Raw genomic sequence first — 18,211 nt, 5'->3', positions numbered from 1 at the left:
GCACTCGGGAAGAAAATGTCGACAAGATGACTCCCTGGGATTCAAGGTATGGCTTCGTCTCTTGGATAACGTGTCTCTGCAAGCGCAAGCTTGACCGCCGCATTATCTGACTCAGGATTCAGAATATCTGCCTTGGCAATTCCCATCCGACCAGCAATAGAGGATACCACTGCATAGCTCTGCACATGCATTGCATGAGATCTCGATATATAGTGCGTAACATGACAAAGGCTTGACGAACATTCGAGTACAACATACTCCAATTGAACTCCCGCCCAGCTGTGGCTTTACGCCGAGAACTCTTCTCATCTTTTAACGTTCGCTTTTCCTCCTCGCCCTCGAACTTACCTTTATGGTCAACAGCAGGAATGATGTGGAGAAGACGACCTTGGAAGGACGTCTTGTCCATAGGGTACCGCACGGGTAACACCGAGGGTCGGAAAGTTGACACCGCACCCGCACCCGCCAACACCGTACCCTTCACGGGTACGGGTACACACCGACCCGTCAATGTCGCGGTTTATGGAAAACACCGCGGTGTCTCTGAACACCGCGGGTACATTACCAAGAAGAGTGTATTAAGTATTAACAACAATGAAATAAAATAGTACTACTTTTCCTTGTCATTCTCCTCTGCTTCGACTTCATTTCGCTTCCGTTTTTGAGTCCTGACAGCGGCTAAAAGGTCCTCCATCACCAGAAGATCACTTCTGCCCCACGCTCCGAGGCAGAGAAAGGCACGAATTGTTGATGGTGCGAGTCGGTTGCGAGTAAAATGAAGGAGCTGCCGGCCCTGCGAGAAGACACGTTCAACCGCAGTTGATGTTGCTGAGCAAGATAATAAGTATTGATTGATTGAAAGAGGATTCGAAGGAGACATACCTGGGACAGAGAGATAGTCGAGTGCCATCCGATGCAGCATTGGATAAGCACGGCAGTTGTTTTGCCACCATGCGAGTGGGTCCTTGGTTTTCACAGTTGGTAATCGAAGAAACTCATCCAACTCGCTACTAGTAGTACGAGACATGGAACCAAGTGAGTAGTCACCAAAGTCATCCTCGTTCTGTATAGTTGTCAGTGTCAGTGCAAAATTAAATGTTGCATACGGACTGTGTCTGCTTCAATGTCATCAGTAATCTCGGCAGATTTCTCGTATTTATCAATAAACTCTTCGTGCTAGAATGATTCACGGGGGTACAAAAGACATGACAGAAATCAGTATAGCATTCACTTGTGATCCTCAAGCTCTCAGAGGAAGGAAAAACAGAGAATCAAACACGGTGTTCAATGGCTGTCGCGCGCCTGGTTCCCGATTTGGTATATTATACCCGCCCAAACACCGTCAACCCGCGGTGAATGGCCACGGTATGCTCAAGGGTACGACTATCCTACTCCGTACCCGTACCCTCCAAACCCGTCAGCATAGAACCGCGGTGTTACCCGTACCCGTGCGTTTCCCTAACTTGTCCAATGTCTCATGCGCCGAGACGGCAGACTTAAAAGTCACGTAGGCTAGACCCTTCGATTGCTTAGACAAGTGGTCGATGGGTATATGGACCTGTTAGGATAGGGATGAGTCAGCGAGGTGATCAGCGACACAAATTATAAAATGGGAATAAAAATCAGATAAATTTTCTACTATTGGTTCCCGGGGATCAGCAAATCCTTGGAGGATCAGATGTCCCTAAATGTTTATCATCAAGAAAAAGCGAAAGAAATGGAGAATACATGACAAGGCTACGGGATACTCGCCTGTGCAATTTCCCCGAACGGCTGAAATAGCTCCATGACCTCGGCTTCCGTACATGAGAAGGTAAGATTTCGAAGAAGTAATCGAGACGTGTGCGTAATCATCTTTGTTGTCGAGTCCTGGTGTTCCTCAGGAATGGCGCCAACCTGGTGCTCGTTGTCTGATTGCTCAGACTTTATCGAGTGATGAATCTGATACCAAGTTCATGCGTTGTCGCATCAATCGAGGTCCGATACAGTTTCGTTATTATCTGGTCCATCAGACGTCGCCGTTGTCTCTGGAGAGACGACCGGCAGTACTGGATAAGATTCCTTAGTTTCATTTGCCCACGACGGACCATTTATTGTGCGGGGTTGCATGACATCCATGAAGTGATCTAGCGGAGAGGCTGATGTTGCAGGAGCTGGAGCGCTTGTCTTACCATTCTTGTCCGCCTTGTGAACGTGTGGTCGCGATGACGGTCCTGGGTCCGCAGCGATATCTTCCAGGCGTCTTCTCTTATTTGGTCGAGGAGCTAGAGCATCCTTCACGCCTTGCAGATATATTTGTAAAACGAAACACCGACACTTGGGAAGCAAGAAAACTTACTGCGACAACCATGACATTAATTCGCAGTCGAGTCGATGAACGTGCAGTCAAACGACGAAACCGAATCGACGCGATGTGCCGTCCTGCTTGAGTGAAAAATTCAGATCTGTGATGGTTGCAGAGGGAGCACCTTGTTGTTCGAAGTGCTTTATGAGGCGATCTGGCGTGAGGTACGCGGGTAGATTTTTCACAATCAAATGTGAGGACAAGAGCAACACCAATTCAAACTCCGACTGGACGTACCCGTCTTTGTCATTGCACAAACTGGAAGCGGGGTTCGAGCTTGCACTCTACTGGTAAGTACTCTTGCCCTCAACGAAAGAAAAGGTATTTGTTGGATGTGGTGAGATGCATCGATGTGTATGACAAAATGACGTACGCGGAAACGAGTGAATTACCCTATTTGTACTGTGTTGGAGCCTTTTTTGAAATTCCATCGGGGCAACTTTCCGACATCATCTCAAAGTCCAAACCTCGAGTGTTTCTCTCTGACGCGTTCACCTTTCGAACGTCATCTCAAAATCCGACCTCGAGTACTTCGAATTCTCTAGTACTTCTCGCCTTTGTTAAATGTGTCCGTTACCACCTGCCATAACACCCTCGATAATTCTACCCCCATGCCAATCACGTACATATAGCATCGTTCAGCTTTTCTATGCAGTGCACTATGCAATACATTGGATCCCACATTTTGCCTTAGTCCTTGTGCTACTAGAATGAGTACCACGTTTCGAACAACCTATGATGAGAGTAACATGTTCGATCTGCATCACGGTACACTTTGAGAGTCACAACACGTCCCCCAACTCACATTAGCCTGTCGCTTTCACTGTTGGCTGACCTTGACATTGCTCTCCCGCTAATCCTAGTTTAGTCCGCCTCAGCGCTTACTGCAACCACACAAGCGCCCTAGACTACCCTCAACAACATGGAAATACACGTGTAACATTACCTCAACCCTCAACCCCTTCCTCTCCCTCTCACCCAAACTTCATCCACAGTTCCCAAATCCCCATTCCCGTCTTCTTCTACTACCCTTTCTGTCTACCATCCAGCCCATCCTCAATCCTGGTCGTTTTGCTTCATCGCACTATCATGCCCGGTAGCTTAGAAGGCCGATATATCAGACTTGAGAGTGAGTTGCTTCATACCACATTCGTATCTGTTATCCTCACATTCTATCTACAGTTATCAGTGGAAAAAATATCAAAGTTCCCTCCTTGCGCATCCCCGCAGGCATCCATGTGTCCGTCAATCTCGACTCGAGCAGACGCTGGAAATCAACAATCGGTGTCCTATCATCCGACGAATCTATAACGTGGCGCGATAGTGTGACCTTGTACATGTTCATCCAGACTTTCCGACGCAACTCGAGGACTGATCTTGTGTTTGTAGATCATCAGATGCGTCGCCTACGTTATCAGTGGAGATCAGGGCTTCCTTCGAGCTCGATTGCATGCTAGGCAATGGAGAAGTTGTCGGAAAACTTGACAAATCATGGGATGAGCTGCTAGATCATGGAAATGAGCCTTTCGGTGAGTAACCTCCTTCCCACTCATGCGCGTACACTCACATCTTGTAGACATCTCCTTTCCGTCTGTTCACTCTTCCCTCACACTAAAGGCCACGGTTCTACATGACTGTGACTATCAGGACAGCGCACTGCCTGACGTGAGTAACATCAGCCTCTGTGTTGTTCGCTTTTGTAGACGGAACACCTGCTGTAGTCCATCGTTGAGTGTCAGATTGCTCAAGACACGGATGCGGGCCATGAACGATTTGCCACATACGTGACAAGCAAGACGGTCTCTCACCTGAATGATGCTGTAAAGCATTTTCAGTTGGTCCTGGACCAATGTCCAGTCGGCCATCTTCATCGGGCAGCGGCTCTCACCAACCTTGCGTGGGCTCGCCTTAAAGGCTACATTCGAAACGATTTTCAAGACATCGACTCTATCACTTCTCTCTTCCGCGAAGCCCTTGCATTGCGTCCGCAAGGCCACCCCGATCATCCCTTATCCATCTATAACCTCACTGAAGCGCTGACCTGGCGCTACAGCAAAGAGAACTTCGCCGTCGTCTATATCCAGGAATGCGCGCAACTGTCCTGCAAGCTATTGCCCCTCTGTCCAGAGGGCACCTACCTTCATAGCATCGCGGCAGGGGCAAATGGCGTCGATTATGTGATCCGCGAATGCAACAAACTTCCAAAAGACGCATCCGATGAAGGCATCCACCTTCGACGAGTCGTACTCGAGCTTTGTCCTCTGGGCAGCGCACACCGTCCGAAAGCACTCGACAAGCTTGCACAGGCAGTTGAAGCACGCTTTGACCAGCGCGGCACCATTGATGATCTAGCAGAGAGCGTACAACATGGCCGTGAAGCCGTTTCTCTGTGCCCCAAGGGACATTCTGAACGCGACACCTACCTGAATAACTTGGCCTACTCACTCCGGTCCCGCTTTGATCACCAAGGCAACTCAGATGACCTCAATGAGGCCATCTCTTTGTATGAAGAAGCGCTGCGCCTGTGCCCTGTTGGGCACAAATCTCGTGATTTCTCATTGAACAACCTAGGACTCGCCCTCTGGACCCGTTTCAAGCAACGTGGTGATGTTAACGACATCATCAGATCCATCAGCCTCCAGCGCGAGGCACTGACGTTGTGCCCGCCTGGGAATCCATATCGTGATTACATGCTTAACAACCTTGCGCTCGGGCTCGAAACCAGATATGAGAAATTAGATGCCAGCGAGGATCTCGACGAGGCCATCAACCTCTACCGGGATTCACTTCAGTTAAGGCCGCATGGCCATCCACTTCGCTATTCAACTCTTAACAATTTGAGCTCGGCGCTCCGTTCTCGTTTCACGCAAACTCGGAAGAATGAAGATATCGAGGAGGCTATTCGACTCTGCCAAGAGTCGTTGGAGGCTTTGCCTTCACTGCACCCTAAGAGATATTTCAGCTACATGTGGCTGCAGGAAGCCTATTTATCTCGTTTCAGGGTGCAACGCGAGTCTGCTGATTTGTCCCTTGCTGTAGAAAACTTCAGACTGGCATCACAACATCCCACTCAAGGACTCCCAGAACGCATCAACGAGGCGATCAATTGGACTTTTGCAGCGGGAGAGTCACAGTCATGCCTCTGCACTAGAAGCCTACAAAATCTTTTTCGAGCTTCTCGACAGACATTTGTCAACGCGATCTTCAATTGTTGCACGGCGCGAAGCTGCTTCTGCTTTTCGTCGTGCCAGAACATTGCCTGTGGATGCGGCATCATGTGCCATACGCCTTGACAAACTACGAGACACAATTGAACTTGTGAGCAGGGCCGCGGCCAGCAATGGTCCTTGGCCTCTCGTCTGAGAAGTCCACTTGAGGACCTCGAGTCGACAAATGCCAACCTTGCTCACCAGTTCTCGGAGCTCAGCAAGCGTCTGTCTGATGCTCAGGGTTCCGCCGGCAGTGCTGATCGAGCTGCTGCTGATCGAGCAGCGATACAGCACAGGAGACTCCAGCAGCAGTGGGGAGCAGTGGTAGTTGAGATCCGGAATCTTAAGGGTTTCTCGCGGTTTCTTGCTCCCACCTGCATACCAAGACTTGCAAGCGGCAGCGCGTCATGGCCCAGTCATCATCCTCAATGCGAGTCAATATTTGTGCAGCGCCATCGTTGTCCCGACCTCAGGAGAGCCCCACCACGTCAGCTTCTCGCGTGTCACTCTCACACATCTGGAAAAGCTCAAGAGTGACTTTGCAGGGAGATACGACTTGCATCTTTTATGCGCCCAGAGGAGACGAGGAAGGAATTGCAAGTCCTCTTGAGGACAGTGTGGGACGAGATCATGCTCCCCATCGTCATCGTCCTCCAGCGTGATCTCAGAGTAACGAGTGGCTCTCGAATCTGGCTGTGTCCAACTGCAACCTTCACTTCCATTCCTCTCCACGCAGCTCACCCCTTTCGAACGAAGGCAGACGGACGGCGTGAACTATGCCTGGAGGACGTCTATATCTGTTCTTACACGCCGACCTTTCAGCTCTGATCAGATCTAGGCAGATGATGAAGAAACGTGTGACTCCGTCATTCGTCGCAATCGGACAAAGTTCACCGGGTGCGGGGCAAGGCGAGGCGCTGTTGACTGTTGACAGCGAGCTTGAGCTCGTCCGCAAACTCGTCCCCGCGACGGCCAACTCCACCACTCTCTCCGGCGACGATGCCACTCGAGCAGGTGCACTCGATGCTTTACAACGCAACACCTGGGTGCACCTCGCTTGTCATGGGAAGCAAGACCGCGAGCAGCCTTACTATTCATGTTTCGCCATGAAAGACAAACCTCTCACGTTGCTCGATATCATGGAGAAAGACATTCCTCACGCTGAGTTTGCATTCTTGTCGGCGTGTCATACCGCTGTTGGCGACGAGAAGACACCAGACGAAGTCATCCACCTCGCAGCTGGACTCCAATTTTCAGGGTTCAAGAGCGTCATTGGCACGCTGTGGGTGGTCGACGACGCTGTCGCAAAACATGTTGTCGAAGCTTTCTACAAGAAGATGGTCAAGGGTTTGGAGGATGGTGATATGATGGACTGTACGAAGGCGGCCTGGGCACTCAACCGTGCTACAAATGCCGTGAAGACGAAAGTGCCGCTCGAGCAGCGGATGGTTTTCATACATATTGGTGTGTAGTTCTATGTCTCATTGTTTCGATATCGTACAGTTCTTCAGGTTATTCTCTTTCGTCTATGCTGTACTTAAAGTTGTAGGAATTAGTGTACTGCCCTCTGTCGCACTCCCATGCTCCAGCTATCTTGTTTTCGCTTTCGCAAGTATTGTTGTCTGTTCTGGAGTCTTCAGCCAAGTCATTCGTTGCTCGATGACAACGTGTGTATTTGAATGTTAGTGATATCGTTTTTTCTGCTGACTCTGCTCGGGCACGAGTCGTCCTTCTAATGAGTCATCCTTTAAGTTCAGAATTCTGGAATCGGGCCCTTACCTCGCAACTAAGCGCCCCGTTATGCTCTTTCCATGACATAAATGCAGTATACATACTATGGACCCGTTCATACTCATACGCAGGCACCGAGTTGTTGCTATCACACAGTGACCATGTCTGTAGGCGCCTATAGCCCCCCAAAAAATTACGTAGATCGAATGTTGGGTGACGTGGCGACAGAAACGTGTAATAACTACAAGACCCGTGTGATGAAATGCTGATTGTGAAAAGATACACCAAAACATCGAATGAGTACTGTCCCACAGCAAAGCGGTACGATTGCCAGTTAGAAGGTACCAAAGAACAGTTGTCACATGTGGCTTGGAGCCGCGCCAGAAGGAGGAAAAGCGGCGGAGGGTGTGTTGACTTGGTGCTGGAGTGGGACGGTTATGTGGCTCATGGGATTGGGATAGACGAGTGCGCAACTGCCAACGTATTTGTCAAAGCATTCAACCATAGATGGAGACATATACATTGGTATCTGGCAGTGCACCATCAAAAAAACCCTGCGGGTATCCGACGGGCACCTTTTATCTCTAGAACTGATCGTGGTGTAGCATCTTTGACGATAACGGAAAGGTCCCATGTGTATATGGCAGTCGGCGCAGCTAGTGATGAGGAACTTTCCATCAGGAGAAAAGGTTGCGGAGTTCACGTGGTCTTCATGGTGAAGTAGTGTTCCGATGGGTTGGTCGATTTCGAGGTTCAATAGTTGTGCTTCCTTGTCCAAGGGTGCTCCGCTTGCGCATGCGAGGATGTGCTCATTGGGAGATAGTGAAATGGTAATTGATGAACATTTTCCACTTGCCAACAACAGCCGTCCATGTGGCTGTGTCGAATTTCATGATGTTGAACGGCCGAGGTCCATGCCAGGCACGTAATGTTAACTCCAGCGTCCAGTGTTTGAGTAATTCGCGTGTGTTGGCATCCCAGATTTTCAACACTGCGTACCCGCCCCGTCGCAATCATCTTGCCATCGGTGAGTAGCAAACCGCCGCATTCATGGCTTCCATGGCTGTCTTGATTGTTCTGAAGATAGTATTTCCGCTCAACATCCCATACCCTGAATGTTCTATCCCAGGATCCGCTCACCACTCGCCCTCTGCCTGAACTCCAGCACACAGACTGCACTCTTATTGTATGTCCCATCAATGTTTTGATGACCTTGCCCGTGTCGACATTCCACAATTCCACTGCGCCTTCCGAACTCCCACTTGCTATGGTCTTACAATCCGGCGACAATGCTACGGCGTGCACTCCTCTTTTTTTGTCCTCCCATTCCTCCCAAAACTTCATGCCCTTCTCCAAGTCCCAGACTTGGAATGAGCCATCATCCCGTGAATAGGTGATGATCCGCTGTCTACTGGGTAGGTGTATGGTGTAGCTAGGGAAACGCACGGGTACGGGTAACACCGCGGTTCTATGCTGACGGGTTTGGAGGGTACGGGTACGGAGTAGGATAGTCGTACCCTTGAGCATACCGTGGCCATTCACCGCGGGTTGACGGTGTTTGGGCGGGTATAATATACCAAATCGGGAACCAGGCGCGCGACAGCCATTGAACACCGTGTTTGATTCTCTGTTTTTCCTTCCTCTGAGAGCTTGAGGATCACAAGTGAATGCTATACTGATTTCTGTCATGTCTTTTGTACCCCCGTGAATCATTCTAGCAATTTATTGAGCTGACACTTCGTTGCAGAGAAGCTCGAGTCACTACCATAAAGCCAAGGCAAAAACTCGAGACCAGTAAGTCCACTGAGTCGTCTCCCCATGAAAACTAAGCTCACAAAGAAGGCATCTGATGCTTCGTCTACCCAGTCACACTCATCATCTAAGTCTATCTCGTCGTCCATCTCCGAGAAGGCCAGGTCACTCAAAAAGGCTGTTGCAAAGGGTGCTAAGGCTCTGGCCCGCCCCTTGAAGAAGGTCAAGCAGTCATTTGTGTCTCGGTCTTCTCGATCGAGCCCCACAGACACCGTTGATCTTACGCGATCAAGTACTGATTCACTTGCCACTGACGATAACAAATCAACGGCAGGTGCATTCGAGCCTGATCCCGATCCTTCTGCAGATCTTGGTATGTTTCTTTCCATTGATTTTTGCAAATATCTGATTATACAATGATACAGAGGCTCTCAAGAAGACTTGGCGGTCACCTATCTATAGTTTCTTTTCATCCGAAGTTGTGGTCCAACACCACAATGGCCGCTTGTGTCATTTTTTCCCGTGTGGTGCGCGTAAGTGTAAGACAGCTTTAGGTGGTGTGCGCCGCTATCAGGATACAAAGGATAAGTCCTCGACGACTAATCTGAAGCACCATGCCATTGGATGCTTTGGCGAGGATGCCGTCAACAACGCCATGAAGGGCAAGGATGCTGGTGCTAATAGTGGCTCTGTCTACGCAGCATTTGCACGCCAAGGCCAACAGCCCGTCCATTACTCCCATCGGACACACACGAACCCAGAAGTTCGGTAAATGATCTGAATCTGGATATTTTTGCATGCTAACATTAGTTTCAGTGCTCGTCTCGTGAAATGGATCACTGAAAGTAATCGCCCAGTTAATATAATCAATGATCGTGAACTCCGCGAGCTTCTTTGTGCAGGTCGCCCGAACATTGAACTTCCATCACCTGATGTATTGTCCCGCAATATCAAAGTAGCATTCGAGAAGTGTAGCGAACGCATTGGACAGCTTCTCCGTGTAAGCTTTTCGCTAACATCAGAAAATTGGCTAACACAATGGTTAGGATCACCCTGGACGCTTACACTTTGCCACGGATGCTTGGACTTCACCCAACCACCGTGCTTTTGTAGCGTGGACAGTCCACCTCGAGTATGAGGGTAAAATGTTTTCATTTCTGCTTGACATCATTGAAGTTGCCGAGGTACGTCACAGGCCATTTCGAATGCTCCACCGATCTTCACAATCTTATCTTATAGTCACATACTGGTGCTGCAATGGCGAAAGCCTTTCAAGCAATGCTTGAACGCTTTGGGCTGACGAAGAGAGTAAGCCGATCTTGAATATTGCAGAAATCATGCTAACGTGAAGATTGTAGATTCTTGCAGTCAATGCTGATAACGCGACTGCCAATGATACTCAAACAACAAAGCTTGCGAGCCTCGACAACTCGTTTGAGTCTGTCAACCGTGTTCGATGTTTTAATCATACTCTCCAGCTTTCGGCAAAAGCTTTGCTGAAACCATTCAGCTCCGAGTCATCAGCAGCATCAACATCTGAAGCCAATGATGATGTGGATGATGATGAGCCGCCACTTATGTTAGATGATGATTCGGAAGTAGAGGAAGTTGACTTGACCTCTGAGCTTGATGACGCTGATGACAATATTGACGAGTTGGAAATGCTCTCGCAAGCCAATCGTGAGAAGATGTTAGATGACACTGCCGCTGTCAAAGGAACTATTGCAAAGGTCAGTGTCTTAGATCCGCATCTAATACTAGCTAATATCATATGGCAGATTCGTGGTCTGTCTTTCGCTGTAATTCGTTCAACAACTCTCTTGCTCCCAGCATGGCGACGGGCATGTGGAGCATCACACTTGAAAGAAAAGCTCATGCCACGTGATGTTGCGACACGTTGGAATTCCACATATGACATGCTGGTCTTCGCGTTACAGTATCAGGTACCCATTGATCGCATAACGAGTGATAAAAGCCTCAGGCGGGCTAAAAAATATGAATTGGATGACGATGAGTGGAAAATTGTTGCTGACCTCGTTGCGGTTCTCTCTGTAGGTCTCGCTCGTCATACATTGTATTTATTTGTCTCACTTATTTTGATCCACCAGCAATACAAGAAGGCTACCTTGTTCTTCTCTCAGGACTCAGCCACTATCGCAGCCGTGATACCGGCAATGGACAAACTTGATAGCAAGCTCAATCAACAGACGAAGGAAGCATATCACCCTGCAGTTGTGTCGGCTATGCAGCTTGCAAAGAACAAGATGGATCGCTACTGGAAGATTACAGATCTCTCCAACGTATACCGCATTGCCATGGGTCAGCCTTTCAAACTTTCATTGACATCATTGATTAATCATCTTCATAAAGTCCTACATCCTGGCTTGAAGCTCGAGTACTTCCGTGAGCATTCCTGGGAGAAAGAATGGATTGACATTGCCGAGAAGCTCGTTCGCGAAGAGTTTATTGATAAATACGAGAAATCTGCCGAGATTACTGATGACATTGAAGCAGACACAGTCCGTATGCAACATTTAATTTTGCACTGACACTGACAACTATACAGAACGAGGATGACTTTGGTGACTACTCACTTGGTTCCATGTCTCGTACTACTAGTAGCGAGTTGGATGAGTTTCTTCGATTACCAACTGTGAAAACCAAGGACCCACTCGCATGGTGGCAAAACAACTGCCGTGCTTATCCAATGCTGCATCGGATGGCACTCGACTATCTCTCTGTCCCAGGTATGTCTCCTTCGAATCCTCTTTCAATCAATCAATACTTATTATCTTGCTCAGCAACATCAACTGCGGTTGAACGTGTCTTCTCGCAGGGCCGGCAGCTCCTTCATTTTACTCGCAACCGACTCGCACCATCAACAATTCGTGCCTTTCTCTGCCTCGGAGCGTGGGGCAGAAGTGATCTTCTGGTGATGGAGGACCTTTTAGCCGCTGTCAGGACTCAAAAACGGAAGCGAAATGAAGTCGAAGCAGAGGAGAATGACAAGGAAAAGTAGTACTATTTTATTTCATTGTTGTTAATACTTAATACACTCTTCTTGGTAATGTACCCGCGGTGTTCAGAGACACCGCGGTGTTTTCCATAAACCGCGACATTGACGGGTCGGTGTGTACCCGTACCCGTGAAGGGTACGGTGTTGGCGGGTGCGGGTGCGGTGTCAACTTTCCGACCCTCGGTGTTACCCGTGCGGTACCCTAGGTGTAGCGGATGTTGTTCTTTACATCGATCTTTCGGTAAGTTATTGTCGCTGGATTCTCGTTCTTCGCAGGGGCTGGATGCTCCATGATTTTGGTTTCGGGATTCACTTGATGGGTGCATGACAATTTCAGCTTGTCGTACGAATCCATCACTTACTTGGAATCCAGATGTACTTGACTTGTACACAGAAAGACGAATGCGGAACGAAAGCCGCGATAGAGTGAGTGTTTCGTTCAACGGAGATTCAAGTCAGGAGGGAGGTCGATAAAGTCTTCTGCAGGTGCGCTTTCTCTCGTGTTTGCCTCGCGGTTTTCAGCTCATGGCTATGCAGTTTAAGCGCCCGATCATGACGATATGCGCATTAATCCTTTGGTATCACGGTCCTACTATCTCGCAAACTTTGTTTTCTCCACTTGCCCAATGCGATTTTGCAATTGTCGTATTTATCTTTTCTCTCCACATTTTCGTTGAGTCTAACTGGACTCATCCTGGTCCTCTCTCCGACTTTGGTTCTCAACGTCCTACGTGAGCTTTTCTTCGTCTCCCTACTAACTACATCGCAGTCTGGCCATAACGATTCCGATTTTCGTGGATGAGACTGGTCATCCTCGTCGGTACGTTGTCTGCACTCATGTCTTTAATACTCGGAGCTGTACAAACGCCCTTTGCCTTTCAGTAAAAATCTCGAATATGGCAGGGCAAAGGCTGTTAACAACACCATCAAGCGCGACAAACGATAGCCCACATCTTGGCACCTACCTCGCAGATGATCAGCAATTGGGTACAATTCTCCACAATCGGATTCGGTGAGATGGGCACGGCTGCCCCGTCATTGCAATGCTCCTTGACACCGACAAGGACGGTGAGATCTGCTCGTGTCATATGAATCACACAAATTGGCGAAGGTTAAGAGCAATATGAGCTCGCGAGTATACACACGACGAGGCTTTCATTTATGGCTGGCCTGATGCCGAAGGTTAAGAACACAAGAACTGACTACTAACTACAGACTGAGTTACAATGAATATACCATGAAGCATGCTATACAGGGATGTCCAAGATGTACCTAACGTTGACCGTCTGTGTGTTGAAAAGATACGCAACCAATCCAGAGTAAGAACCGAGTCCACCACCCGGCCCCGAGTTATGATAATATGAGAATGTGACGATGTGCCAGTTGCCACCGCGGTAGTGGCGGTTGTAGGAAGTCCCTTGGGTGTCGTAGCAGTGGTGAGTGGTAGCCGCGATGATAATGCTGTGCCCTGTAGTGTTCCAGTGGGCATAACGTAAGTATTGGGAGGTCGAAAGGTGCCGGAAGCTTTCTTCTTCTTTGTTGCGTGAAAGTCAGTAATGAAGAATAAATGAGAGTGGAAAAAAGGTACAGGCTTGCCAAAACTACGTGCTCTTACGTCTAATAGTAATCTCCTCCGCGTAGCATGCCAGATACTATGTTTCGAGCCCAGATGAGAGGGCGGCATCGTGCACGAGACCACCTGGGAGGATGAGCGAGCTCATGATGCCATTGAAAAAGAAATGTATCTAAGCTTACATTATCTGATGGAAGGCCAGCTTCTTTGAGGATAGCTGAAACGTCCCATATGTATATAAGATCGTAGTTGCGGCGAGTGACGAGGAACTTTCCATCCGCAGAAAAGGACGCAGATTTTAATTCCACGTATACATCTTCATGGTGAAGTGGTGTTCTGATGGGTTGATTGGTTTCGATGTTCCATAGTTGCACAGCTGTCTTGTCGACGGATGATGTGCTTGCGAGGATGTGGACGAAGTTTTCCGCCCTCATCGATGTCATCATTTGAAATGGTTTTGAAAAATATTTCGTGTATGTCGATACTAACAGCTGTCCACGTGGCTGTGTCGAATTTCTCGATCAAGTCGGATCCCCCGGCGAAAAGTGCTCTTCCATCCAAGGTCCATGCCAGGCACCAATATTCACCATCGCGATCAGGAGTTTCGAGCAATTCGCCTGTGTTGGCATCCCAGACTTTCAGCCCCGTCAACCCGGTTGTGGCAATCATCTTGCCATCGGGTGAGTAGCAAACCGCGTACATGCATCCCCCTCCCTTGATTGGTCCGACGATAGTTTCTCCACCCTCGACATCCCATATTCTGAATTTTCCAGACCAAGACTCTCCGCTCACCACTCGTCTTCCATCCGGACTCCAGCACAGAGAACCCGCTTTCTCTGTCTGCCCCGTCAATGTTTTGATGACCTTGCCCGTGTCGATGCTCCACAATTTCACTGCGCCATCAGGACTCCCGGTTGCTACTTTCTTGCCATCCGGCGATAATGCTATGATCTCCACTTCTCTTTCTTTGTCCTCCCATTCCTCTCCAAACTGAGTGTCCCTCTCCATGTCCCAGACTTGAAATGATCCATTACTCGATGAATAGGTGAGGATCTGCTGTCCACTGGGCAGGTGTAGGATGTGGCTGGTGTCATAGTTTACTCTGATCTTTCGGTAAGGTATTGTCGTTAAGTTCTCGTGCTTCGCAGGGGTTGGTCGCTCCATGACTTTGGTTTCGGGATTCACTTGATGGGTGCGTATTAATTTCAGCTCTTGCCTTCAACCGCTGTACAAATCTATCACTTACTCAGAATCCAGATGCTACTCGATTCGTACTGAAAGAGGAATGCAGAACGAAAGCTCAGACGGGGTGGGTGTTTCGTTCAATGGAGACTCAAATCAGGAGGGAGGTCGTCGTTAAAATCTTCTGCAGGTACGTTTTCCTCGCTTCATCCTCGTGTTAGCTTTACTGATTTAGTACTGCTCGTGCAGTCAAGCGCCCAGTCATGACAATATGCGCATTAACGCCTCGGCATCATGGTCCTACTATCCCGCGATCCTGCGACCAGTGTTTGTTTGCTCGCCCAATGCGACTCTGCAATTGTCGTACCTATCTTTGCTTTCCACATTTCTGTTGAGTACAAATGGACTCATCGATCGTGACTCTCAACGTCCTACGTGAGCTTTTCCTCTTCTCCCTACTAAATCGCATTCTAGTTATTCTGCTTACATTTTTCTAGTCTTCGTCTAATCAGTCACTTGCGGTCGCTTCCAGATCCACGTCCCTATACTCGGAGCAACGTGTCGAGCAAATAAATAGAATAGGCTGCCTCTATCGCCCTTCGTCTACTGAACACAAATCATCTATCAGCAAGTCGTTCCCGACCATTCGTCGGTATTCATATCCTACCGTTAAGCAGGAACGCGCTGCTCGGATCGTCAAGTATCTCTTCATCTCACGAATCAGACATGTACGCACCATGAACTCAAGGCTCGTCTCACCATAGCTCAGCGAAAGCTTCAACTCTCGATTACGCACCCGATTTGAGATGTGAAACACTGTCCATGTTTGAAGGACCTACATGGCGCTCAAGAAGATCCCCTTGCCTGGCTTCTTCACACGGAATCTCGATGCAGAGTTGAATCGGCAAGGAAGGCGCTGTTTAGCACAGGACCGGAAGTCTAGCGCGGGAGGTAGGACCCAAGACCAGGACAAGATAATTGCATTGGCCCAGTGAAGGGTGTGGACTTACTTGACAGTAAGAGACACCATATTGATGCTGAGATGCCGACAGAGATGAAAAAACTTTGCATGCCGTCAAAAGATTGATCTCCACAGCATACTATTACGTTGTGTAAAGCTGTGAAGCGAACACGAGGCATCATGCTATCATCATATGTCCATAGTAAGTATATGAACAGCGGCCTCCCTCTCTGTATCAAGCACAGTATTCACTCCACAGCAGTTTTCAGTCCGCGTAGCAGGAAGTACTTGTAAGTAATCGATGGCTTATTTGTCCAAATGGAAGGCAGGAGCTGAATTTGACCCTCAGGTCCGATCTGCACAGCCTGCACTCAAGTTGTGATGAAGTGACAAAACCCGAAAACCTGTGCAGAAGTTACATATAAGTGACCTCCTGATTCGACTCTTTCAGCAAAACGTCCAGACTCCACTCCTTCGCAACCTTCAACCTGTGCGTGTTCATTCTCTGTACAAGTCAAGTACCTATAAGTGATGGCCATCGGGAAAAGAAGAAACTGTGTGTCCCAGCCTGTGTGTTGTTCGTTCCTCTAGGTTCTTTTCACTGTCTCAGTCTTTACGCAGAGAAACCATCACGCAAGAGGAAAGACACGTCTATCCTCTCAGCTTCCCAAGACCACACAGCAAGCCAGCGAAACAACCAAGAGCACGTCGTCGTCCTCACAGTTATCAGCCACCTCTGCCTCTCAGTCCTCGACAGTCGCTGGTCCTGCGATCGGGCACGTGAAGAATGATGCCTCAATTCTAAGTCGGATTCTCCACTTCCTGTGCAAAAGGATCGTGATGTTTTGGTGGCGTGATGATAATTCACCAGTAAATCTTTTCTTTTTTGCACAAGTTAAAGTTGATTGTTTCCCCCAAAGAATTGACTTCGAGTATCGGAGGTGACATAGGTAGAAACAGTGTTTGAAGTATGGATGCAAGATCGATATTATCTCCCATGAAGGTCGTCCGAACTGTAGGCCTTCATGAGCCCAGCCATCCAGGATGTGAAGACGTCAATGGTAACATTGATTCACGACACAGGTAGATGCAATAACGTTGAGGTCGAACCACCTTGCAGCTCTTGCTTCTCGATCTGTCTCGACATTAAATCGATGTGAAGTGCCGTCTGGCTGGAGCGAAGTTTCACTGATCTATGATGCTTCCAGAGTGCGTGCGCCCTCGTTCGAAGTGCTTTCTGAGGCGAAGGTGCTCTGGCAGATTTTTAAGCACCAAGTGTGACATCGTTTAAAAATAAGAGGAAAAATCTCATGCTAAAGATGCCACCGTCAGCGAACTAAAGTTGCGACTATTTAGACGATAATCACGATATTCTGCGACTGCTTGTGAGGTTGCGCGTTACAGGTTCGCCGGAGGGAGCGGTATCTGTATATGCTTGTCGGAATTGTGCATCGTTGAAGAGTGACTAGTGATTAGCGGCTGCTGGAGTACAAAACTTGAACTAGACTCGAGTTGCTCGACACGAGCATAAGGGTTTGCCGCACGAACACTAGCTCCGAGCTCCTAGTGCAGGAAGTACCGTAGCACAATGAAGGCAGTGTACGGCCCGTACCCCATACTCAGCCTGGGGGCTTCAGCACTAGGAACAGTAGGTCGTTTGGGATCAGGCTCAGTCCGTACTCTCGCGAACGAGAAACCAGAAAAACCCCGGAAGACTCGCACCAGACGCTCTGCAGTGGCACTGAAAGCCAGATTCTTGACGAATAAGTCGTCCCAGCAGACAAAGAAAGCTCGTCCGCATCAGCACCGCTGCCAGCTTCCTGCTTGGCGATAGTGATCGACTTGAATGCAGTTATCAGCGTACGGTCAGAGTTCCCTGCTGCATCCGCAGTCTCCTGGAACATGCCCATCGACCCTTCTCCAAGTAGACGACACTACTTCCAGACGTCGGTAAGCTACAGCTCGAAAAGCCTTGGCGCTTCATCTGCCTGTTCGAATTCCACCACCGCATGGTACCTGCCGGTGGTACGATGACGCGGCTGAGTTCCCCGTGTAACTCGAACATCTCACCCGCAGTGGTGCCATAGGGGATGACTAGTATTGTAGTATCAGACCGCGCTCGGGAAGAAAATGTCGAAGATGACCCCTGGGACTCAAGGTATGACTTCGTCTCTTGGATAACGTGTGTCTCTGCAAGCGCAAGCTTGACCCCGCATTGTCTGACTCAGGATTCAGAATATCTGCCTTGGCAATTCCCATTCATCAGCAATAGACGATGCCACTGCAATCGCTCTGCACATGCATTGTATGAGATCTCAATATAGTGCGTAACACGACAAAGGCTTGACGAACATTCGTACAACATACTCCAATTGAACTCCCCGCCGCTGTGGCTTTACGTCGAGAACTCTCTCATCTTTTAACGTTCGCTTTTCCCCCTCGC

The 18,211-nt window shown here is 48.8% G+C and overlaps 3 protein-coding genes across 3 annotated transcripts; 2 read left to right on the top strand and 1 right to left on the bottom strand.

Annotated features, from left to right (window-relative positions):
* Window positions 1–41: 41 nt before the first annotated feature.
* Window positions 42–409, bottom strand: DFJ58DRAFT_878045 (uncharacterized protein; the record flags this gene model as incomplete). Its single annotated transcript, XM_041394484.1, has 2 exons — window positions 42–179; window positions 242–409. The coding sequence occupies 2 exons, from the start codon at window positions 407–409 to the stop codon at window positions 42–44; spliced, it is 306 nt and encodes a 101-aa protein (XP_041244900.1).
* A 2,846-nt stretch (window positions 410–3,255) lies between these two features.
* Window positions 3,256–7,115, top strand: DFJ58DRAFT_744980 (CHAT domain-containing protein). The gene is made up of 10 exons (XM_041387357.1): window positions 3,256–3,473; window positions 3,527–3,677; window positions 3,734–3,873; window positions 3,921–4,009; window positions 4,066–5,379; window positions 5,429–5,662; window positions 5,722–5,877; window positions 5,940–6,040; window positions 6,099–6,342; window positions 6,396–7,115. Exons 1-10 carry the CDS (start codon window positions 3,434–3,436, stop codon window positions 7,023–7,025), a joined length of 3,099 nt encoding a protein of 1,032 aa, XP_041244899.1. The 5' UTR covers window positions 3,256–3,433; the 3' UTR covers window positions 7,026–7,115.
* A 10,194-nt stretch (window positions 7,116–17,309) lies between these two features.
* On the top strand, window positions 17,310–18,040 carry DFJ58DRAFT_913403 (uncharacterized protein; the record flags this gene model as incomplete). Its single annotated transcript, XM_041395322.1, has 4 exons — window positions 17,310–17,561; window positions 17,603–17,718; window positions 17,875–17,926; window positions 17,997–18,040. The coding sequence occupies exons 1-4, from the start codon at window positions 17,357–17,359 to the stop codon at window positions 18,038–18,040; spliced, it is 417 nt and encodes a 138-aa protein (XP_041244898.1). The 5' UTR covers window positions 17,310–17,356.
* Between the last annotated feature and the right edge of the window lie 171 nt (window positions 18,041–18,211).

Source organism: Suillus subalutaceus (genome assembly GCF_016647625.1).
Source record: "Suillus subalutaceus strain FC151 chromosome Unknown DFJ58scaffold_40, whole genome shotgun sequence".
NCBI classification, from domain to species: Eukaryota; Fungi; Basidiomycota; class Agaricomycetes; order Boletales; family Suillaceae; genus Suillus; species Suillus subalutaceus.
Note: the sequence above shows the minus strand (reverse complement) of the source record. Positions and strands in the feature narration are given on the sequence as shown.